Raw genomic sequence first — 25,489 nt, forward strand, 5'->3', positions numbered from 1 at the left:
TCACGTGTGAGTTTTGCCTGATTAAAGTCTCCTAGAATGATAAAGACAGAATCCGGGTGTTGTTGTTCTGTGTCTGTGATCAGATCAGCCAGCTGTTGCAGCGCAGTCCGCACGTGTGCTTGTGGTGGAATGTAAACACTTACGAGGATGACTGATGAAAACTCCCGCGGCGAGTAGAACGGTTTACAGTTAATGAAAAGCGCTTCCACAGCAGGACAGCACATCTTCTTTAACACAGTTACATCCGTACACCACCTTCTGTTGATGTAAAAGCATGTCCCACCACCGCGCGTTTTCCCCGTTGTCTCCGTATCGCGATCCGCTCTGAACAGCTGAAAGTCCGGCAGATGTAACGCGCTGTCCGGAATGGTTTCGTTCAGCCAGGTTTCCGTAAAACACAGAGCAGCAGAGTTTGTAAAAACCTAGTTTTTGCTTGAAAGCAGGCGAAGTTCGTCCATTTTGTTAGGTAGAGAGCGGAGATTCGCAAGATGAATGCTTGGCAACGGCGTTCTTAGGCCGCGCTGTCTATACACCCTCCTGGATGTGTAGTCGACTCCATTCCCTTAAGAGATGTTTTGTCGCAGGCAGGCACGCTTTCCTCTCCTCGGCTCCTGGTAAATGATTTCCAACCACCCAACCCTTAATTGGGCCACCGTCGGGTCTTTCTCCTGCAAATCTTTCCAAGTCTTGGCTTCTGTACAGGCTTCTGACTCCACCACGGCCATCTCCACTTGGGCCAGTCGGTCAGATCCTGTTTCCTGCGGTAACCTGGACAAAACATCAGCATTACGATTGGAAGCACCAGGGCGATACTTAAGTTCAAAGTCAAAATTCGCTAGCTGTGCTGCCCACCGCTGTTCTGTTGCCCCCAAATGTGCAGTGTTCAGGGGGACCAGGGGGTTATTATCTGTAAAGGCCAGAAATGTATTGCCCCACAAATAGTCTTTAAACTTTTCAGTGACAGCCCATTTAAGGGCTAGGAACTCCAGTTTAAAAGAACTGTAGTTTTGGTCGTTCCTCTCGGTGGGGTTAAGGCTCCTGCTGGCATAAGCTACAACTCTCTCTCTGCCATCTTGTAGCTGTGCCAACACAGCCCCCAAACCTCCCAGACTGGCATCAGTGTAAAGATGAAAGGGTTTTAAGAAGTCTGCATATGCCAAGATTGGTGCACTCACCAGAGCAGTCTTCAAAGAATCAAATGCCATCTGGCAGTCTGGGGTCCAGTTAATGGCAGCATTTCCGCTCCGCATACTAGCAGAACCTACTAGGGGAGCATTCAGGGGTGCTGCTATTTTATAGAAACCTTTCACAAATCTTCTGTAGTACCCCACAAACCCAAGGAATGATCGTAACTGCTTAATAGAGGGGATGGGCCAGTTCTCAACAACTACTGTCTTTTCCGGATCTGTGGATATTCCTTCACCCGACATAACATGGCCGAGGTAAGTGACCTTCCTCTGGAACAGGCTGCATTTATGGGGCTGCAACTTTAAGCCATGGACGACCAGCTTCTCAAAAACCTGCTCCAGGTGATTAATGTGGGTGTCAAAACTGGGGAGTATACAACAACATCTAAGTAGATCAGGAGTGAGTCGTGGACCTGCCCGCCCAGGCACCGCTGCATCAGGCGTTGAAAAGTTGCAGGTGCATTACAGAGACCAAAGGGCATCCTCTGGAACTCATACAAGCCCAGGGGTGTAGTAAATGCAGTCTTCTCTCGGTCCTTCGGGTCCACATCTACTTGCCAATATCCACTGGCCAGGACAAGGGTAGAATACCAAGCAGCTTGCTTGAGGCTGGTGAGGGATTCTTCTATCCTTGGCAAGGGATAGGCATCTTTGTGGGTTAGGGCATTCAGCTTCCTGTAGTCCACGCAAAAGCGCCAGGATCCATCCTTTTTCTTCACAAGCACAATCGGTGCTGCCCAAGGGCTGGAGCTTTCCTGTACGATATCATTATCCAGCATATTTTGCAGGAGTTCCCTAAATTCAGGGTAAAGGCTTGGTGGAACTGGTCTATAGCGCTCCCTGCTGGGCGGTGCAGAACCTGTAGGTATGGAGTGGAGGACTGCACTGGTCTGGCCAAAGTCATCATCATCTGCTGCAAAGATGTCTCTCCATCGCTGTAACAGCAAATCCATCTTCTGTTGCTGATCCATTGTTAAGCCATCACCTTTCAGTAGGCTGACTGGGTGCTGGTCTTTGGTGCTGATGTGGTTAGTCTGGACATCCACTTCCACAACCCCTGGATCTAAGGTCTTCAACACAAGGACCTTTTCCCCTCGAAACTGCCTTGGATCAACCTGGAAGACATTAGCAAGGGGGCGGCGTTGAGGTATCAATATGGGGTAAGGATTGAGGTTACGTACCCTTATAGGGAGGCTTGACGGAGGGGTCTTTAGAGGTGCAGTCGTTGGTGTACAGGGAGAAGAGCAGTGGGGAGAGAACACATCCCTGTGGGGCACCAGTGATGATGGCCACTGTCCTTTCACCACAGTAGTAACAGTCCTAGCCACCTGCCACTCGTCATCTCTTTCTGTGCCCTCCACCAAAGCACAAATATCCGACCTGGTTTCTGCACCATAAAGGTGTGTCCACAGTACCACCTCACTGTTAGGAGGCAAATAGACTGGGTCTTGGCGGGTTAACCTGGCCACTCCAATATGTCCATCAGATTCGTCCTGTGAAATCTTTTGACAGAAAGCAAAAGCACGCTCCGACTCCCCCTTTGCTTCACATGACAGAGTTGTACCAAAGACAGTCAAGCCAGGGTGGACTCCCTGAAACAGCTCTTTCCAGCAATGTGAAATAACATTCATCCCTAGGATACCTCTTTCAGCACTCAGGCACTCATCCTTTACAATGATAACCCCTTTACCTGGCACTATGACTCCTCCCACTGAGAAATCCAAGATGGCGTAGCCAGTATATGAGATCTGTAGTCCATTAGCTGCTTTAAGAGAAAGCCAGTGCAGATCTTGAAGATTTTGCTTCTGCTCTCCACTCAGCCATTTCTGAAAGAAAGTTTCACTAAACAACATAACTTGTGAGCCTGTATCAAGCAAGCAGGGCAATTTAACTCCTGCAACAACAACTTCAACCCCTGGACACATTCCCACCAGGGATGGTTTGTCCATTTGGTTTCCCTGGTCCCCCTCCCCAACCACCTGGCTCTCAGTGGTTGGGGCTGTCAGTTTAACTGTCTCCCCTGTTGACAGTACCTCTGGATGTGACCAGCTTTCCCACAGCCTCTGCAGATTGGTCTGCCCCGGTCATCCCACTCCGAAGTCTGGTGACGCCTGGGGGAAGCAGCATAGTGGTCTTCGCGGGCAACCCCTCTAGGGGATAAGGGCGGGTCTCTATGCACCATAGTCTGAGTTGGCGTTTAATCTTGTAGTTGGTCTGTAATTTATTTTCTGACTTCGGCTCTTACGGTCTCCCTCCACTCTTCTAGGCTAGGTGCAACCATGGATGGATTCAGCTGTGGCACAGAGATACGGGAGGCACTGACAAGCTCCATCTTCAGCTCAGCTTCCAATGCTCTCACTTCGCTACACACCTCAGAAAAGGACAATGTAGGTTTTCGACGCACCTGCCTCTGAACTTCCTGTTGCACCACACCAGGCCTCAAACCCAGGACAAGCTGGTCTCTAATCGTCATCTCATCCTGGGCAGAGCCCGTTGGTTTCTGCTCCTTCCATGTGGAGAATAATTCTCAGAGACGGAGAATGAAAGCAGAAACAGTTTCCTCTTCCTGTTGGTGACATTTAAAGAATTGTGCCCGGAGCTGGTGTACTGGTGTTATACGCCCATACAGCCTCTTTAACTCTCTTAACATGTCTATACTTGTTAATTGTCTGGTTGGATTCAGTAGCCTCATCTCTCTTTTTGCCTCACCCTCAAGTGCCCCATATATGAAGTCAATTTTCTGTTCCTCGTTTAACCCTTGTGCCCTCAGCATAGCCTGTACCTGCCCGCTCCATTCAGAAATTTATTTTTGCTTGAGTCACCATTAAACCTTGGGATCCATGGGACCCCCATGAACCAAGGCATCAACATTGCATTTATCACAGGCTGACTACGTGGAACATTTTCCGGCCTGGCCCCAGTACCTTGCGACACACTACACTCTGGGCGTTCAGGCTGTCCTTCATTTTCATCTGCCATTCTACACTGTGTGGTGTGGAAAAGGAAAGATCCTGCCGACTACGCCACTTAAGTAACAGATTAGAAGTCTGTTAAATATAAATCTTAATTTGGATTCCCGGCTACACCAACACAGCGAGAACGACACAATAAATATATATAAAAATAGTGTTTTATTATTTCTATAAGTTAACTGTAAAATGACAATATTAAAATGACATCTCCAAGACCCAGGGAAACAATAAAATCAGGGTTTGTCCAATGTTCTGTCCCAGGGTGAACAATACCCAAATCCAGTCCCGTCTTGATTTAGCTCCGTGTTTCCCCTGTCAGCAGGACTTTAAATAGATAACGTGTTGTTGCACTGCTTCCATGAATTTCACTTGGGTCCATCAACAATACTGCCGTATCTGCTGCTCCACCGCTGACCACAGGACCTGGCACCTTCACAAAAAGGCACAGGTTATCCAGTCAGCCACAACGCTGAGGGAGACTAAAATTACCAAGCCATTCCTCAGCACGCACGCACACATGCCCAGAGCGTTTTTCCAAGTCAATGAATCAGCAACACAGAATATGTCATAGTTGACAGTAGTATGGCAATATAACATAGTTAAGCAACATTTCCAAGGTGAAAGAAGGCTGCTGTTGTGACATTTGAGATGTGATTTCCAAATGACAGGTTGCTGACTAATATAATGCCTAGATCTTTAACTGTATTTGTTTGAGTAACAAAAATTATGCTGGTTAAAATCTGAAATATTCTTCTTACGTGTCTCTGTATAGTATTTGTTATAAGTAATATTTCTGTTGTATTGGAATTTTAAAGGAGGATATTAATAGTCTTCATGCAATGTTTTATGTCTTGGATGTACTTTGATAATTTGGATAGCTGAAAGCAATAATCTGGTCTTGATGAGATATATAACTGAGTATCATCTGCATAAAGGTGGAAACTAATTCCATGTTTTCTAAATATGTATATGGAGAACAGCAAGGGGTCCTTAAACCGATCCCTGAGGTGATCCATAATTTACTTACATAAGAATTTACAACTCCCCATTTAAATGGACAAATTGATATCTGTCAAATAAGCAAGATCTGAATCAATGTAGTGCCTGTCCCTGAATAACGGTATAATTGTGTAAGCGATCTAAAAGTATGTTATGCTTTATAGTATGGAAAGCAGCCCTAAGCAAGTCAAGCAAGACTAGGAGTGAGATGTTGCCTTTATCTGATGCTATAAATGTAACGCTACACACAGGACAGAAGGACGATGCCACAACAAGACTTGTGATGATGAGGATTTAAAAAAAATCCAAGACAATAAAAGTATATTCCACAAAGTAACTAGACAAGCAAAAACCAGGAAATCACTGGCGACCAAAGGGTGTTTATTGTCCGATCACAGTTCTATGTGTCAGGGCATGATGTCCGACTGTCTGACTGTGAGTGAACACATGGAACTTCATTCATTCTTTCTGTTTGTTGGGGTTGGGCTTCTCAGTTTAGCCCTTTACGTTGAATAAGGTTTTTTGCTTTCTTTGGATTCTGTCTGAGCAACCTGACACAGTCACTTTGAGAGTCAATAAAGCAGATACAGGCAACAAATAAAACAGCTGATCCCACCGATATATTGAAGTCTTATTAAGTTAAACAATCGATATGCGCAAGAAATAGATTACCTGTAATCTATAGCCTCATGCACACCATCCTAAATCTACGCAGAAGTCTGGAGCAAGCTGGTGGCCCTTTGTGTATGGTGTGGTTGAAATGTGATTGCCTGAAGTTGAGTATATTTGCATTAAATAATACAGGAGACCTATAGGAGAAACCATCTTACCCTCCATGGCAGAGAGGGCATCACAGCCAGCGAGATCCTGAGTACGTGCACTGCAGCCAATGAACCTCCAGAGCTTTCCTGGGTCACGCCACATCGTCTAATGATCACAACATGCCTTGAATCTGTAGAGCCACAGCCAGCTTCTCCGTGGCCCCAGCAAGACCTGAGCCACCATGGTCCCTAACCACCATGGTTTCCCAGGACTGTGGGCAGTAGCTTGTGTCACCCACAGGACTTTATTGGACAGTTATTGTTTTGGTATTATTATGTTGGGGTTACCAACAATCAAAATGTCTTGCATCTTTAAATCCTTTCTGAACATCAGAAGAAACTAACAGATGCTATGTGCTAGGCACAAAATATCCCTGCAACTTGTGATCAAATTGTTGCAGTTATGCTTTTGTTTGTTGACAGCACATGAATCATAAGTCACATCGCACAGCAATCCACCAACTTACCCATATCAGATCATACAATTATAAATGCCTCTTCACACCTGTTCCACAAAGAAATTCAGAATGCTTTTGCATTCACCCAATAGCCCCTCTGACACATGTAAACCATTAAATTGCACCTGCTTCTGATTGGTTCATACATTAAGGAGGTTGCTAGTCTACTGAACTGATTGAAAAGTGAAAAAGATTTTGTTGGTGCAAACTAGCCATTGAAGTTCATTGAGCACTGTCTGGAAGTAATTCAATGGTTACTTCATATGCCGCTATTGTTATTAAGTGGTTCACAACACTTGACAAATGACCTACAATTGACTTTAAAAACAAAAATAAAGTCTTTAGAACTTCTAGAAACCTTATACCATGTTTGCTAGTTTTGCAAAATGTTTAAATTAGAAAAAATTGAAATAACGAGTAACAAAGAAACTAGACGGAACAATTCTGAGGCAGTTTTTTTATTATTTTTATGGAGAAATTCATAGTAAAAAGATCTAAAGGAATAACATAAAATCATCCCCATCTTAACACTTAATTGTAATTGGGGCAACCTCTCATATATGCAATGGAAAGGTTAAGACATCTATTCTAGGATCACGTTTCCTTTTCTTGACTTAACACAAATTCAAGCAACATTCTAACAAAAAAAACTAAGGATGCTTGAGATTAATTTTTCTCATTTACTTGGAGAAAATAAAAACCTGAATTGGGTTTTACAGAAAAGAAATGAGCAACATTCTTGATAACACTGGGACTAAAAGGATACAGCAAAACCAATAATGAAAACGGAAGTATTTTAACAAATCTTTAGCAATTTGGGGTAAAAGAATAAAAGAAAAAAATGGACTTCAGAAGAGGAATGTCAGGCAAGAAAGGACAACATTTAATCTTGTGACCGAGACCGTGAGCGGGATCGAGAAAACGATTTAGAATGCGAACGAGAGCGAGATTTGGATCTGGACCTCCTCTGCAGATCAGCATCTGGGGGCGTTTGTGACCTAGATCGAGAGCGGGACTTTGACCAGCCTGACCTTTCTGCCCCTCTGCCTTCTTCATCACTCGGAGCTTCCCGATTCTTGTTCCTAGCCTCCTTGGAAAGAGACCAGTTATTTCTTGACTTTGATCGAGACCTGGATCGAGACTGAGAGTCACCCCTTTTGCTCTTTTTGTTGTGTGGGCTGCGAGCTCCACTGCTGCTCTCCTCCATCTCTCCTCTAGTGCTCCTGTCCTTTGCCTTCTTGCTGACTGACCTGCTGCGTGATCGAGAGCCTGAATGTCTGAATAGGATAGAGAAAGGTACAAAATAAACATCAAATCAATAGTGAAATTGAGGAAGGCAGATATTTCTAAAAAAACAATTACTGTAAATAAAATATTTCTGACCAAAAACACCTAATAGAGTGTTCACACCAAACATGGTAAATCGCGCTATTCGTGTGTAGTTGGACGCTTGAACATTTTGAGTTTACTTGCATCATTCACACGTGAAATTCGCGTCATGGAAGGGGCTTCTGCCGCTCGCTCACAGCCCTAGTAGAGCAAGCTTATGATTGGTTAACGCGGCCTAAGTTCAGATTTGTCAACTCGCGCGAATCAAGTAGGTCATCGCGTCTTTGCATTGACTTAACATGTAAATCACTCACGCTTAACGCTTCATTCGCGTTTGGTGTGAACACAGTATACCAAGAAACACTTTTTTCGAGGTAGCTTTAGGCAACCTCGAAAACAAGCCTTTGGGGTTTAAAACAAAATGTGACACTTGAGTTCTTGAAGGGGCCTTATGGCACGAATACTTCTTTTTCTGTCTCTTTGGTGTGTTATAAGTTGCCCATGCATGTATAAGACAAGTAAAATTGCAAAAGATTTAAGTAATATAGATCATTTTGTGGTATGATTTGACTAAGACCGGCCAAATCTATACGCAAGTAAGGTATCGTCGCCGCCACAGCCATGTCGTGGAGACACTGTGTGTTTCGTTACGAAAAGAAAGCCAGAACAGCACAATCCGAATATTCAAGTGTGTGCAGTGCATTTCACGGATGATTGCTTCAGGATCCTGGGAGCGATCAAGACCGGCTGTGCACGGAAGCTTTTGTTAAAAACCATTATAACTTCGCAAGGACTGTCTGGCGCTTCAGATTCGCAGCCTGTAAGTATATTTTCGTTGTAAAAGACTTTGTTACGGACTAACGCGAGTTGAGTTTGTCATGTGTTTGCACCGCATGTTTTTCTTTGTGTGATTTGCAAATGCAGACATGCTCGCAACATGAAAAAAGGTCCTTAACATCCTAATAATCAGTAATTATGTTTCAACTAGAGGCAACAAATGTCGTGTTTATAATGGGGTTTATTGTCTTTGTTGAATTTAACCAATTGCTCTGGAAATTTATTCAACAGATTAATTTCTTCCATCACTAACATAGCACAATTATCACTGGGCCACTGTTGTTGCGTCGGTGTTGCTTGGCCTTGCTTCGCATTTGGAATTGCATTAGGAAAGCAATAAGCCCCACGAAGCAGTGGGTTACAGTAGTGTTTATAACAGCTAAATTGGTTTTAGGCACGACACAAAGTAGGGAAGCACCAATACCGATACCAGTGTCGGGCCTGATACCAAGCTCATGTACTCGTAAAAATTCCCCATACCAAAGACCGATACCTCACGTGATGTAACTGACAGAACGTTCCAGTGCACACAGAGACACTAGCCGCAGCAGACACGTCAGCCTCAACGTGTGTATACACCAAGCGCGAATGAAGCGTTAAGCGTAAGTAATTTACACGTTTGGTAGACGCGATAGACCTACTTGTGGTGCGATTCGCTCGGATGAGGCGTGAATTTAGCGTTCGCGTTATTCACGCAAGTTGAAAAATCTGAACTTTGGCGAAAATTTGCGCCGGGTTAACCAAGGAGCCTGCTCTAGTAGTGACGTGATTATGACATAGAGAGCGGAGGCAGAAATCTGAAACAACAATGAAGGACTGCACCTCCGAAGGATCTGATGGACCCAGACACGGACACAAATTTGTGATAAGCACATAAGAATGATTTATTTGATCCTAATATGAGTTGAAGTTGTTAAAAATAAAGATGCTGATATGTTCATTGTGTTGTTCTTAGAAAATCGCCACATAAAAAAAATACTGTACAACAGGCATCGGTATCGGTGAGTACCAGGGAAAAATATCAGTCCTCGTACTCGATCCTTAAAAAGTGGTATCGGTGCATCCCTAACCAAAGTAATTTTTTTAACAACGCCCCTTTGCTGTTATAAAATGATCTGTAATTATTCAGTAAGCCTTTTATAGCACTTTTAACATATATAAAAATGTAATAAACACATATGTATACAAATGATACATATATCGCAATAATAATAATCTACATTTAATCTAATTTACCTTTAACTAAATTAAGCATAAGAGAGATATATTAAAACTATACTAGTCAGCACCAGTAGACTGTGCACCGACATGTTGTGCAGCAGCCCATGTCTCAAGGGATGAGAGCTCTCTCATTCCATAATTTCCTATCTCACTCTCCACTTGTCTTATCTATATAAAGATGCAAAGGCCAAAAAACTAAAAGCTATACTGAAACAATGAACTTCTTATGAGTCACAGAACAAATAGGATCAAGGAGCCGGCATGCCATATTGACTGTAGTTCTCTTATATACCTGTTCTTATTCTAATGTGACTATTCTTGGCAAAATAAGATCATAATATTATAAGCTTTTCCTTGAACGTATCGTTTTGCTTCAGGAGACATTTATTAATCTGCTGGAGTTGTATGGATTACTTTCATGATGAAACTTCACAAACACAGTCACTATACAGTGGCATAAGAAAGGTGTAGGAAGAGTCGGGATCTTATTTAATACTCTGATTGTGTTCATCTGAATAAAAGATTACATGTACACCTAGGATGGCATGAATGCTTAGTAATTTATGGGATACATGTCATCTTTGGGCAAACTTTTCCTTTAAAAAGCACTGTGGTAAAACATCCCATATACTAACCGCATTTAAAATGTTACCTTAACTACACTGTTGTAGTTTCCCAAAGCAATGTCATTTCACATCACACTACGTTTTTATTACACATGTTTTCGTTGCCTACCTTGAGCGACCGCTGGTTCGACTGTGACTTCGGCTCTTGCGAGACCTCCTGCTCCTAGAGCGAGACCTGAGAGATGTGTGAATAAAGCCAGATACTTTAGAGTTTTGTAGAGATCATGTGTATAAAGTTAGCTTACTTCACCACACTTACCCAACATCAGAATACTGCGATTAATATTTAACTAATGCCTTTATTTTTACCTGGAGCTGCTGCGGGAGTAGGACCGTCGGCGTTTGGCACCAGGGCGGTCCTCAATGAGACGAATCTTTCTTCCATTGACCTCGGTGCCGTCAAGTTTTTCCAGGGCTCTTTTCATGTCAGAGTACTGCCTGAATTCTATGACGCCCTCGTTCTTGCGGCCGTTATTAGCATCTGCATACGTCACTTCACCAGCCTGTCGCATGTAGTCCTTGTATGAAACAGTGACATGTTAGTCTCATGACACAGAATTATTCTTTTATAGCAAGTTACTAAATGTCCTGTGTTGACACATATAAGCCAATAAAGCCCAGAAGCCAGACAATTTGCAGTTTTTTTTTCAGTGGTGTGTGCCCTGTACCTTCAGATCCTGCCAGCTGCAGCGGCTAGAAAGATTTTCCACAATAAGCCTGTAATCTGAGCGTGTAGGTGGGCCATGTCTGTCCCCCCCCCCTCCACGACCAAACCGGTTACCTTCGAAGTGATGAGAATAAGATGTAAAGAGGTATAGAGACAATTGAAAATACTACACCAAACACAAACTTTAAAACGGACATTTAGCTGTTGATTTTGATTCATACAAAAATTGTAATATAAACAATATGCAAAAAATTTTGTTTTAATACTGTCATCTATTACAAACTGTACTGTACTTTTAATAATACTCCACCAAATACCATACTTACGCTGTACCTTAATCTAAATTGATTTCATAAAAGCAAAGGGAAAAGAAATTACACAAAATAATTAATAGACACCAAAAAGAGCGTAACCCACATCATCTAAACTTTTTGGCATCCTCACCACCTGGCTTAATGGGAAAAGTGGTCCTGGTTCACTTTGGCTCGCTTAATGGTCTGCCCAGGGGCCCAGTTTGGTCAAAGAGGCACACCCATGGGGAGGGGAGACACCATGGCCAGCAAAAGGGTCAGGCTCTTTTAATAAAACATTATTCAATTAATTTCTAATCTTTTTTGACATTATTTTAAATACAAGAGTTAAAATGAAAAATAGTTCACTTTATTGCATTTGCAAAAACATTGCAGTGTTAGAATAACTTAGTTTCTTGTACACAAAAACACAAAGATCATGGTTATTCTTCAATTAGAGGCACTTTTGACAACTTAACCTTAACTGCTTAATTTGAAATGTCTTACCTACAGTAAAATATTATCATTGTTATGTCTTGATGTCTGGGAAATTAGTGTTTAAGTGCGTTGAGTTGATTTTATTGTTTTATGATTTTGTTTAATGTCTAACACATGTTTTTATAAACACATACTAACATTTATTTAGCTAAAAGTACTTCAAAAAAAAACACTGTTTCTAAATCACCTTATAATTTCTTGTATATCGGATATAAAAAAATACACTTACATGCATATACTTATATTCTTGATTATCTTCGTAAACATTTTTAATTAGTAATATGCAATTAGTGAGACACAATTAAATGTCCAAAGCTATTGTAATATGGGCTATTTCCTATTATATCATTGTAAATCATATTAAGGAACAAAAAAGTCCCTCTAACTGAAGTTTCACCCATGAATGAAACAACTATGCTTCCTTAGTAAATGCAAGTGCAGTAATGTTACAAACCACTTTTCAGGCTTCTGAATTGCATACACAAAGACGTGATTCGTGGTTTTTAAACCAGACATCTTTGTGCCGAGAAGCTTAACAAAGTTCTAACATTGTACAAAGAACAAATGTTTAACTACAACGAGGATTACATGAGTATCTTACTTCTTCCATATCTGTTGCCACCATCACGCCTCTGTCCTATGGTGTGCTCCACTTTCACCCTCTTCCCACAAAGATCTTTACCATTGAGATCATAAACGGCGTCATCTGCATCACGGGGGTCATCAAACTCCACGAAGCCATACCTGAACACAGTGAGAGATGGGATGTTAAACCGTGCATTTGAAAGGACAAAAAGGTATAATTGCGATTGGTAAATCGTCCATTCGGTATATAAAATGTTGCTCGAGACGATCTAAATGTAAGCATTATCACTAGTTTTCTTTTTTCTTATGTTATTTCCCACTCTGTATTTATATAATGAATCAAATATCATCGTACAACGAAACGTGTCTTTAGCAAAGAACAAACAGTTCATCCTCAACTGCATCGGCAGTAACGTTAATGTTAAATGTAATTTGCTCGCATGAGAATATAATTCACCCATTCTTCAGGTCCACTTCCAGTATCTTTCCATAGCCTTTAAAAAACCTTTCCACGTCTTTCTCCGTGGCGCGATAGCTTAATTTTCCCACATAAATTCTAGACATTTTCTCGGTGCGTTAGCTCAGCGTGGAAAAAACACAACAATGTCGGTATTCATAATAAAAGTCTGGTAGCTTGAGATTTTTTCAAAATAAAAGTTGTTTGTATTCAAAAAACAATTTTTATAGTCAAAACTATAACGGTTGTGGACCCGTTCCTTCAAATGTATTGTTCTTTCTACAAATTGTAACATAAATGCAACTTGTAGTTTTTTTAAATATTTTTTATTTTCGTTCTCTACATTTTCTAACACGATTTAGGCTCGCAGAGAAGTTGCAAAATCTCCCAGCTCTGCCACCTATCGAGTAGGGGTGGGATAGCTGAAGAGGAACATGTCTTTTGATGCATCTACTGAACATGGAGAAGCACCGTTTTATTGTATGGTTTTAGAGGTTTATGGAGACATAATGAAGTTTATTAATATAAATATAAATATTAATAGTCACATGTGTAGATGAAAAATGTGTAGTTTTTGTGTAGTCACAATTTCTCTTAACCCCCCCCCCCTAGAGAATACAGATATTGAAGAGGCTGGATTGAAGGGCAGTGAGTTAATGGGCCAATGTTTTTAAAAAAAATAATAATACAATAAAGGCATGGATCCGTGCAATTTATCATCCATCAACCTTCAATCTTCAATCTTTGTGCGCTTTTCCACCATCACGCCGAACCGTTCTAAGCACAGTCTGAAATGGTTTCAGTTTTGTTTCCACATTCCTTGTCCCCCTAACACTTACATTGGTATCACCCAAAGATGCTGGATGAGTGCCCATCTATAGTATACTTGGCTCTTATTGACTTATTGAATGGATCATTTCACTTCAAAAACACTACTTTGTGGTGACCCACAAGTAAAGGAAGAGACATTCACCAAGGGACTGTCCATAGAAATGTTATAGTCTTATTTAATGAACACCGCATATAGGAATTTATAGTGTGTCTGATATTTGACCTGTGTTTTGACTTCCATAACCTTTTATGTTTTGCTTATAGTCAATGTTTTCTTGTACAGCTGCTTTGTAACAATGGCATTTTTTAAAAGCGCTATATAAATAACGCTGACTTGCCAGGCAAACAGCGCAAAACAGGATGCAAACGGTGGCGAGGAACCCAAAACTCTATTGGAGGAGAAAAAAAAAGTCTTGTCTCCTCATTTATTGCACTTCCCAACTTGGACTTGGTTTTGTTATGAAATAAACTAACTTATCACCCATCAACTTTCAATCTTTGAGTGCTTTTCCACCATCGTGTGAAAAGCGCCATATAAATAAAATGTATTTGACTTCACTGCTCCACTCCACTCATCACTCTCAGGTCACCACTTTGCACACGTTTGGTCATTTCTTCAATATTGATCTCTACCTAACGTCTCCAGACACTATACACTTCCCACTGGTCACATTCCGGCGTGACCTATGTACACTCTCTCCTTCCTGCTTATCCTCTGCGGTCTCTGCCACGCTCCCACCCTCTGAACAGCTCTCTATGTTGAATACTAACAGTTCCACCGACACTCTTTGTTCCATACTAACTTCCTACTTAGACAGCTTATGCCCTCTTATGCCAGCCCGTGCATCACCTCCAAGTTATCTGACACTACACAGCCACTGATTTGGCACCCCTTTATCTTCACTCGCTAATGCAGACTTATGTACTCACCAGATCCCTAAGCTCTGCAGACAAACATCTTGTGGTGCCACTCGCATACCTTCTCTGGAGTAATGATCTGCCCGACCAACCACGCAACAGATCGGATATCCAAGAAATGCATGCATAATCAAAACGACATAACACTAAACCTGATGCAAATAATTTTATATTGTGTTCATCAAGGAAACTAATATGTCTGGCAAGGAATTTTGTTCTAGCATTAACCTTACCCAGAACTTTCATGGCCATGCTTGCACCACTCCATCCAGATGTGTGTTCGAATATAAATTTTGTTTCTGCAATGCGAGCCGCGTCATTTTATCTTTTTCAAAGCGCCCGGGAGCTTGGGCTTTCGTGGCGTCTGCAATTACTAAGCAACCATGGGCCGTGTTCACCGTAAAGGAGAGAAGGTTCCGGCAAAGGATAAAATGATTTTCAGCAAAAATTCTGGGCTTTACTGAAAACATTTGTGGCTTCAGCCCCATTGCCCACCCCAGCACCGCTCCTGCCTGACAATTCCCAGAAAATCCCAAATAATTTCACATTTTATAGATAGTTACTAACCTTTGCAACAGGGGGATGTTCAATCTCAAACCGATGCCCATTGTTTTGCTACGGTTTCTGGGTTTCCAGAAAACGACCCGTTACTTACATATTTTCATATTTTTACATTTAGTAGTGGAAGCATAAATGGTACCTTTGCAAGTGTAGAACCCAGTCCAATAGATTTTCTATGTATGTTACATAAGATAGCATAATCATACAAATAATATCACATTTCATGTTTTTATCACGAAAACTAAAAAAACATGAGTATGTGTAGCTTTCCTGTGGCTCAGTGGTAAGACTCATGAGTCTGATCCCAGGGATTGCATATACTCAGAAACAAATGTATAGTATAATGCAATGTAACCCGCTTTGGATAAAAGCATCTGCCAAATGTGTAAATCTAAGTCATGTATCAAGCTCTCAATCTCAAATATATTGCTATATACTTCACCAATCTAACACTTTAAGTCAAGTCAAGGGTCAAATATCAGACAGACTATAAATAACAGTGTTAAATAAAACTATAAAATTCTAACTTTAGAGTAGATTCATTGTCAACTTGGGTTTCAATCATATTTATCAATACAAGTTAGTCCGATGTACAGTATGTGCGTCAAGCATTTTTTAAATGAATAAAAAAAGCTAAATATGCACCAGGGCTGAAAAGGTTAATATCTTTGTATATTAAGCTGTATGTATGTATAACACTGCAGGTAATAAGAGGTAATAATATGTCTTGAATCGTGACTAACACTAGGTGGTGGTAGTGTTTTGTGTAGTGTGCTGCACAGTACACAAAGTTTGTGTTTGTTTAGGTAATCTAGGCAAAAAGTTGGCAAAGTACATTGGATATATGAAATTATTATATATTGCAATTAACACACCACTGTCCTGAGATGAATTTTAATTTTTATGCCACATAAAATAACATTTCTGGAATTTCATTCCATACAGGTACATGCATAGCAACACATTTTTGACAACATTTTTAAGCAAAGGTTACAAGTGGTCATCCAAACTAGGTGTAAACTTCATCCTTCGGCAAGACTTCCATAAACACTTCATACAATTTATGGGGTCCAAGTATAAATGCTACCATTTTCGTAATGCTGCTTTTAAATAATGTTTAATCTTCTAAAAAGTATTGCATTAGAAGCCAAATATTTAAAAAAGATACCATGAATCAACAAACACACATACGGTCACCTTTGTAAGAAGAGTTCTGCATCAACAAGAAAAATCATATTTAAGCATAAAGAAACATCAAGGACAAACTAGACTCTACGTGTATTGATAATTATTCAGGAAAACTTGATTGCCAGTACTTGTTTTGACACAGCGGTCGAGGCAGAAGTACTCCAATAACAACTGTTTTTTCATAGCCTATTTATGTGGCTTCTCTCTGTACTTCTAAATAAGACATTGAAGAGAATCTGTAAACTTTCATTTCAAATCTGCATTACTTAGAGTTGGAACTATTCTTAAATAAATAAATACGTAAACACAGAAAAGTATTAACACACAATACCCAACAAATATTTAAACAATTTTCTATTTAATGACTGTAGAATAAACCTCCTGAATTGATTGTCCGCCTGCTGCTGTGTAAACCAGCACAGAATTATACAAATGTTGTGCTAAGAAAAAAACGCAGCTTGTGAAAAGTCAAATGTGCATGGTTGAAGAATTTTCTCAAAAGTTAATTTTACACACTTGTAAGAGCAGATTCTAGGAAAGAGATATTCACAAGTGCACGCAATCTCTCTGCACATGAGGAGATATTTCTTAAGTGAAAACCTCCCATTTCTGAGCGTACGTCCAATTTTGTGTGAGCGCGAAGGAAAGCCGCTTTGCGTGTGTGCGTTACATGGATGTGCTCTCACAGTACAATTATACGCTCTTGGCATTTGACAGCATTAGAGGCTCGGGATCACCTTTAAAACGTTTGGCCCTGGTTGACTTTCTTTTATTATTGTGAAACGGCTTTTAAACGAAGAACAAGAGCGCTATTTCACATGCTCTGCCGTGTGTGATGAACAATAAAACTTCTTGTGTGTTATAAAGTTTGACAGATTGTTGAATTGGATGTCACAAGGACGACAGTACTTAACATTACCAGTGGCGGCAATGGACCCAGTCAATACTCTCTTGATGCTTGTCGAGACCTCCTCGGCCTTTGGAGATGGCATCAAAGTTTTGCTTTCCTTAAGGTTGATGGGTCTGTCTGTGTGGATATCTGGTGTACAGGAACGTGTGTCCCCTGCTTTTTCATCTAGTTCGAGGCTGTTGTTTAAGAATGATTTCTTGCCCTGGCTTTCAGGGTCATCTGTGCTAAGATGGCTCCCATCAGGCATCGGCTGGTCTTTCTCCCCCTCACAGCCCTCATTGGGACTTTGTCTTCGTTCGCTCTGCGTGACAAGCATCCCTGTCGCGTAGTCGGTGGGTTTGATTTCATAGTAAGGCCAGATTTGTTCATCAGGTTTCATTTTCTTAGCACTTGGGTAACCCCCGGAGGGTTGTAACACGCTCCTGGGGTCATCTTTTATAGGGATCTGACGGTCGTCACTGACAGATGATGTCGCTGCATTTGGATGCTCATTCTTTGAATGCGAAGCTGGGATCTCGAAGAGGTTGCTTGTCTTTATGTGGCCTTCCTTTTTGATGCTTGTACGTATTTTGTTTTCGGAGGAAGAATTTTGCAGAACGTTGCCTGGGCAGAAGTTTTGTTTGTGCTTAAGATAGTCCTCAACTTTGTTAAAACTTATATTGCACACAGCACACTCATGATAATCCAAAAGCCCTTTGGGCGACAGTGGGGTGTTACCAAACTGTGGTGTGCATTTTTTACTTAGATCTATAGGCGCGTCGCTCTCCTCCTTAGATAATGTAATGGATTTTGAGACAAGAGCTGATTTTGCTACCGTCAATGAAGCCTCCGGATATTTGGGTACTAGGCCTTGGATCATGTTGTACCTCTGATGGTCCCTGAAACTCTCCATTGTGTCTTTTGGCATGTATGGAGCTCCTAGGGCGGGCATTCCAAGGAACGATGGCACACCCATATGCTGCATTTGTTCTTGTTCTTGTTCTGGAGTGGCCAGCTCATACGCCTTTCTTCTTTTACGAGCACGAACCGTCTTCTGATTGGCTGGTCCTTTGTTGTTTCCACGTTTCACATGGGGATCATGGCGGGTGGCACAGTAATACTGTTTATGCACCATGTAGTTCTCATGTCGACTAAAGGTGATCTTGCATGCCTCACATGTCGTCTGGTTAGGGTCAATGTCATTTTCGGTGGGTGGCATATTTAGGCTTTGCAAATCCAACTGGGTGCCATTTGGCCTCTCCTGTGCACCGGACGGAGTTGATGCTTTTTTAACCTGCACTGAGAGTTCATCAGAGACTTTTCCGCCTTCAGGGGTTGACTCGTGTCCTTTAACCTTAGTAGGATGCGCAGCATTTATCACAACAGGCAAACTGGCTCCAATTTTAGGACTTGCGTTGCCTGCTGGTTTATCCAAAAGTCCGGCAAAATCATTCAGCTTGGGTGTGTGTTCCCAGCGACTGTTGCAGTAATGTTTCTTGTGCACCAAATAATTATCAAGGTTATTGAAGGTGATATTGCATTCAAAGCATGTCGCTCCTTTTGGAACAAGTGTGCTGTACATCACTGGAGGATAAGAGTTTCCCCCATGGCGTAACCTGCGATGCACCAACTCTGACATTTTGGCCAAAATCTCGGATGCTTGTGGGGCCACGGTAATATCCTGTGAGAATGGGACATGTGGCATGAAAGGGGGTATGGGGAAGGCAGGAGGCAGGTGGTGTTGAATGGGAGAGGAGGCCAAACGGGGACTGGACGGTTCTGACTTTACTCTGGAAAAAGAAACACCAGCCTTGTTTCCTGACTTGCCCTCGCTCTTAATGGATGACTGACCGCTTTCTGTGGTTTCTGTTTCGGCGACTTCACCAAGATCACGTTGTATTGCACTTTCCTGAAGGTCTTTTTTGTTTGCAATAGTTTTACCTTGTTGAGGGCTACCTGCAAGAATACTACGAGAGTTATCTGCTTTGTCTTCTTTGATGAGTTTGTTGCTCGTTCTGCCATGTCCATGTAATTCCTGGTGTTTGGCGAGTTCTCTGGGGGTTTGGAACGTAAAGTGGCAGTGATCACATCTCAGGCCGGTCTGGGACAGGTGGGAAAGGATGTGGTGCTGGAGTACCATTAGTGTTTCAGCAGTATAGTCACAAATTGTGCATTTCAAGTTGCTTCCAGTGGAGATCTCATCCGACTTTAGACCTTTAAAGAAAAAAGATAAATTGAAGGGTTAATTAGATTTTTATGATCCCTCTGATAACTGTCAGTGCGTCTTCAGCCAGGTCCGATTGGTTAGTCAATATACTTTTGATAAGCTTTTGGTGACTGCCACGTAGGTTGGGCTCGTGGTCACACACTAGCTGCTAGACTTGAAACATAAAATGGCAACAAACTTTAGTCTTTTGACTATAAAAAAACTGAACTTGAACTACTCACTGTGATGTGTAGATAAGTGCATTTCAAGGGCATTTGAGCCTGCAAAGCTCATATTGCATTGTGGGTATGTGCAACTACGGAGCATTTGATGGCTGATATTGGCGTTTTTCTCTGCCACCATCTCAGGGTCCCTTAGCCGCCCACTGCAGTAATACATAAGGTGTGCTTGGAGGTTTCTTTCACTCCGGAACCAGATGCCACACGCCTTGCAGGGGAAGATGTCTTCTACAAAGACAGAAAACGGGACACAAGCACATCCATACTGAGTTTTCAAGCTTGTGAAAAATGTAAAGAAGTTTACAAAATATGCATTGTATTTCCTGCTCATTAATTATCAAAAATAATAATGCACAAAACCTGACCCTACAGACCCCATAATAGCTGTAGTTCGCATCAAACTCTTGTGAACTGCGATTTGAGAACAGAAGAGGGTAAATATCTAATTCCTGCAGAAAGCTGAAGGTCATCCTCGACCCTTGGTGATTCCCTTATCCATGAAAAACATGCACATCAGAGCTGTGATGACTCTTTGACATGGATTTCCATTTTTAACCAAGCACATAAATCAGTGTATCCACTGTGGCAGTGGCCTGATAACGCGGCACTCACTGTTGATGATAGCGCCCGGCAGTATGGACGCCATGGCTGCTTGCTGAGGAAGAAGTTGGATGCCGTCCAGCTGTCGGGCCTGGAACATCCCTTGACCGTAGGGAGATTGGGCTGGTGTTTGAAGATGATGCTGCATATCCACAACACAGCCAGAAAGTTCGTCTCCCTCAATGAGATGTTTTGTTGTGGAGCACCACACATGTCCTCCTGCAAGTGAAAAGCAAAGCAAGGGGTTTAAGTGAGTTTAAAGGCAGTTTGTTTCTTGGAGGTTCAAGGAAGATTTTTATACTAAGACATTCCAAACATCTCATGAACGTCTTAAAAAAACCAAGCAATCTACATCATAAAAGCTGTAAAACATCTCATGTTTGGAAATCCTTTTTACTGAATGAACATTTTACTGATGAAGATGAGCAAAAATGTTTAAAAACTAGTTTGAAATACTAAACTTTGAAATCCGACTGTGACAAGAGCTCCCAATACCACGGTATATACTGTACATATGGATCACTTTTTCTGTCATTGTCTGGTATCAGTGCAAGACCTCAAAGGCTTGTTAGCAGAAACAGCCTCGGTAAGCTTCTCTTTTTATCTACTAAATACTTGAGAATCTGCAAGTACAAACTTAATAACCGCTTACTCTTTGAGCCTACGTACAGCTCTATCCTGCCCCATATGTGTGTAAGCCTTTGAGGCTGCAACAAACAAGTCCGGGACAGTATACTGCCGTACATTTTCCCTATTGCTAAAGAGAATGGACATCTCGGATAAAAGTACAGCATTATCAAACTGAAGGGCTGCGGATGAAACATTCCACTGGAGTCCACAGAACAAACTCATTAGCCATTTAAAAAGGAGAGGAAGGCTTTGTGACTGAGATAACATTTATCTCGCTAAATGACAGGCTTACTGTCTGCACGTCATCTTCCATTGAGGGGATTAAAGTTTTAAATATGACTATTTACTAAGTCTGGAACACGAGATAACTAGAAGAGACATGATACGCCAGCGCTAAATGGTGGAATTAGGACGTGCATTAATTGAAGAGTTGGACAATGAGCATGTAGCACACTCGACGCTACCTTTGAAAGATGTGTGAACGTTCTCTGACAGCGTGTCAAAAGAAGAGGTGACCTGGGGTGGGCTGTCATGCCTCGTGGAGAGGACCGCTAATTGCATCATGTTTGCTGGGTCTGACATGAGGAGTTAACATGTTTTTTATTCTATCATGGTGTACTGTAGTGTACTATTAACACGCACAAAAAAAGTATTATACACAAAAATCCCATTCCTTTTTTAGTTACAAACATTGACTATGGTAACCCCGTAAATTCACACAAAATGCTATTGTGTGTAATTATTCAGTGTCAGAATATTTCTGTAATTCTATCTTCTTTATCGATAACACCAGGTTATTACTGTAGTAAATACAGCAGTATTTATCGTACAGATTATGGCTACAATAATACGTTTGTAAAAGAAAAAATATAATTGTATGAGAGAAAACTACTCCAACATTCACAAACTGAAATATTCATCAATTCTTAGATCTGGCAGTTAAACAGAGCAACTCGCCTAGACAGGGCTTATTTTGGCACGGCACACTGTGAGCACAATGAGAAATATAAATGAAAAGCACATTCATCTTTCCTCCCTCTTTCAAACCAATAAATCAAAGCCAATATTTGGATCTTTCAAAGAGTTTCTCATCAGAACTGAAAAAAGCAGTGCCGTACAGTGTTTGAGTCATTTCTTTGCCACAAGGTGGCGATGTCCTCAGCCCTTTCGAGACCAATAGCATTAATGGTCATATATCAATACAAACAAATTGATCGTTACTCTGTGATTGTGTTAAATACCAAAACCTCGGAGTGAGTTAATTTTTTTCCTCTCAATTCCTCTCTTGTTCTGTGAAAAGCTTCTTGAGGCGTCAGCAGAAATACAATTTGTCTGATTTAGCCTATTTGTTATTTGGTCAGTAGCCTATACACAGGATGATAGGCCACGACATACTGATGGGAAGCCAAATGTATTTGCCACAATATCAAAACATTTCCACATTTTTGTCAAACAACAACCACAATTGTTTTTTAAAGACATTCAGCAGTGTGCATTTCACGTTCTCCTACAGTTATTGTTTATACAAAAAAAATTCCGAAAGAAATGTCTGAGAGAGACACCGAGGTCAAGTATGGTACATAAAGTATGTATTATATGGAGAACTACAGTAAACATTGGTGAATTTTAAGAAAAGGGTTTACACAGTAAGCGACTGTGATTTTGAAAACGCAGCACCAAGTGTGCGCGAGACTCCAGGAAGTTCACAACTCCATTCCATAAATCTCATCTCTGCCTCAGCGCGCCCCCGGGTGCATCAGTCATACAGCTTTGTTCCCCGGAGGGGGTTTGCCCTGATGGAGCATCAGTGTTCCTGGCCAGGCTGAGTTTCACCACCCCGGGTATCACCTCAGGACCATCTGCCCCGCACACCTGTGCTCTCATTGATCCACAGGCCTGCACGCTACATCAAACAGACACCGGAGGGGCATCGCGCCGCTTCCTGTGAGGCACGGCCAGTCATCTGGCTGGGGCAGCAGTGTGTGAAGTTATGAGGATCTTCTGTATATTCATGAGGTCTGTGTTTATTTTCCTCACAGCGCACACCCCACCCCTGGCTTTCAGGTTCGAATTGAGGAGCGGTAGTTGCTTGACAGGTCAGCCAAAAAAAAACGATCCGGACGTTTTCCAATTTCTTAATGTGAGCTTTGAGAAATGAATCGTCTTCCTGACAGCCAGCCTACTGGTCCGGGTAAAGCCAATGCTGGCAGAGTGTGAGATTTTACTGGCTGGGTGAACTAAGCTCCTTATGAGTGACAGGTCAAGACCCGCATCCCTCTTTTCCTTTCTTTCAGTCCAGTCCCACATGACTGATATGCTGTCAGTATGACCTTGAAGAGGTCGACGTTTGACCTCTATTGAGCACGTCTTAACGGGATCGTTCGCCCAAAATGAAAATGTGTTTATTACCACAACAAAACCTATATGAGCAACACAGACAGTGGCTAAATATGGTGCGATCCAAATACGCACCTCCACACCTTACGAAATCCCCCGTAATGAACAGCGATGTCTCCCACTTAACACTGGGATCCAGACACTCTTTCTGACAGAGGCCGGGGCTGTTTATTAAATGATGGAATTTGGCTGTTTCTTCCACAGAATGTTATCAGCCCGAGAACAATCGTGCCCATGGTCGCACCCTCGCTGGCTCGCCCGGCTGCTCATTAGCCACAGCATATTTAATCCAGAAGTTTCTTATCAAATGTGACACCTGCATCTCCGAATGGCACTTTCCCTGTTCATTGGCATGTATTTGGGTGAGCAGCATCCAAGGTGCTTTGTGGAGATTAAGAGAGAGGGAGAAAAAGTGGGGGAGAGCGCGAGAGAGAACGAGTGCTTATTTTATCATTTAGCGGGTCTGGCCCGTATCCAAGCAGTTTTTGTCTTGTTGTTGTAATTAGAAAGCCTTTTAAGCGATAACAGCTGTTGCTGAATATGAATATGGATAGAACCACATCAGTTCTGCCTGAGATGGACTCCCCCCGCCCGCCACCCCCCAATCCCACATCATCATCCTTTTGCGTTTACCTCCCCCTCACTGCCTTTCATACTGCGGTGATCTTAATAAAGAAAGAGGAAAGTGAAGCTAGACGTTCAACTCGGTTGTTTTTGATTGAAGTCTGCCTTGACAGCTTCTTCGCATCTCTTCATTTCCATACGCGAATATGTAATTAGGGCTTCGCTACAGCTTCTTAATAGCTGCGCACTACCATCAGCTCTGACACACCATTAAAGTGAGATGTCACTCTTGTGGTAAGCAAAGAATTTACACAAAATGACAATAAAAGAGGTAAATATTAAGGTAAACGTAAATGTTATTGGTAGCAAACTAGGTAAAAATGAAGGCAGAATAAAAGTAAATGTGAATCATTCCTCATTGTGGCTATTTCCACATTTAAGAATATTAGTTCATTTGTGTAAAAGATGAATGACGTAGAGATTAAAAGGGTTAAATAAATCTTATATTTAAGCATCTTCAAAGCAGCCACCCACTGTCTAAATGACAGATCGGTACTTTGTGGTCATTCTTTGTGGTTACCAATATTTTTATTTACAAACAGCATGAACAGATTTTCCAGACATGCTGGACACTTGTTGGCCATCACAGAAAGTATTAAGAAGCATTCCAGCATAACCCTTTTAAAATCATTAACCTTAAATTCAGTTTTGTAGACTAGTAGCGTGGATGATTCTGTTAATAAACTTAAACATTCTCCCATCTGCTCCTCTGGGGATTCATTCAGAATGCAGCGGGATATTGTCGGGACCCTCGCCAGAGGGACGATGACTGACATGTTATGCAAATCTCTTTGCTATTGCACTTGCAGATAGTTTGCTGAGGCTACAATGGGGAGGTTTATGCCACTGGGGAAGGTTTGTTTCTGACCTTATAGACTGGCCTCGTGGTGAGCGACTTTGATCTGCGTCTCTGAAAAACAACTGAGGCTTCTACAGAAAAAATCTGGGATGGAAATGGTTCACTTTTATCTTGGCACATTCGGTATTGTGGCAGGGGACCCTCTACTCTTTTCCAGGTAATGGGATAGAGCAGGGAAGAGGGTGGGAGGGACGGAAGGGGGGAGAGATTGGGAGAAAGGAAGTAGAGACCCCTTAAGCGAACGCCTCAGTGGGAAGAGGATTATGTGCTTCTGCTTTACTACATTCTAGCGAAACTCCCGATTTGTTTCAGGAAAAAACTCAATTAAACTTTGTCTCTGTCGAATTCGTCTTTATTGAGAATCAAACAGAAAAGTCTCTGACATGAGGTGCCTCAAAAACATCAGAGAAGGTGACAACTGTTGTCTTTAAAGAAATATTCCAATTTATTTATAATGCAGTGTCTAGCATTCTGCGGCACAATGTTGTGCTCAGTAGTTAGAGCATGGTGTTAGCAACGCCAAGGTCATGGGTTCGATCACAGGGATTGCACATACTTAGAAACAAATGTACAGTATAGTATAATGCAATGAAAGTCGCT

General features: G+C 41.8%; 2 protein-coding genes across 2 annotated transcripts in view; both read right to left on the bottom strand.

Annotated features, from left to right (window-relative positions):
• Positions 1-6,868: 6,868 nt before the first annotated feature.
• Positions 6,869-13,118, bottom strand: srsf4 (serine and arginine rich splicing factor 4). The gene is made up of 6 exons (XM_079484586.1): positions 12,948-13,118; positions 12,507-12,649; positions 11,119-11,231; positions 10,760-10,968; positions 10,560-10,625; positions 6,869-7,714 (listed from the first exon to the last, which is right to left on the bottom strand). Exons 1-6 carry the CDS (start codon positions 13,052-13,054, stop codon positions 7,321-7,323), a joined length of 1,032 nt encoding a protein of 343 aa, XP_079340712.1. The 5' UTR covers positions 13,055-13,118; the 3' UTR covers positions 6,869-7,320.
• Positions 13,119-16,147: 3,029 nt separating this feature from the next.
• zfpm2b (zinc finger protein, FOG family member 2b) overlaps positions 16,148-25,489 on the bottom strand; it is a gene marked incomplete at its 5' end in the record, with an annotated part of 43,630 nt that continues 34,288 nt past the window's right edge. The window contains 3 exons of the mRNA XM_079485086.1: positions 16,148-19,548; positions 19,783-20,007; positions 20,392-20,598. Coding sequence (XP_079341212.1) covers positions 17,255-19,548; positions 19,783-20,007; positions 20,392-20,598 — 2,726 coding nt within the window. The 3' untranslated portion in view covers positions 16,148-17,254. The remainder of the gene's footprint in view (positions 19,549-19,782; positions 20,008-20,391; positions 20,599-25,489) is intronic.

The sequence above is a fragment of the Barbatula barbatula genome (genome assembly GCF_947034865.1).
Source record: "Barbatula barbatula genome assembly, chromosome: 21".
NCBI classification, from domain to species: Eukaryota; Metazoa; Chordata; class Actinopteri; order Cypriniformes; family Nemacheilidae; genus Barbatula; species Barbatula barbatula.

What these genes read in the sequence shown, in the direction of transcription:
- srsf4 (XM_079484586.1), bottom strand. Translation starts at nt 13,054, where the DNA reads ATGTCTAGAATTTATGTGGGAAAATTAAGCTATCGCGCCACGGAGAAA. An exon ending in TACTCCCGCAGCAGCTCCAG is followed by an intron (nt 10,626 to 10,759) that starts GTAAAAATAAAG and finishes CACATCTCTCAG; the next exon opens with GTCTCGCTCTAGGAGCAGGA. An exon ending in CGAACCAGCGGTCGCTCAAG is followed by an intron (nt 7,715 to 10,559) that starts GTAGGCAACGAA and finishes TATCCTATTCAG; the next exon opens with ACATTCAGGCTCTCGATCAC.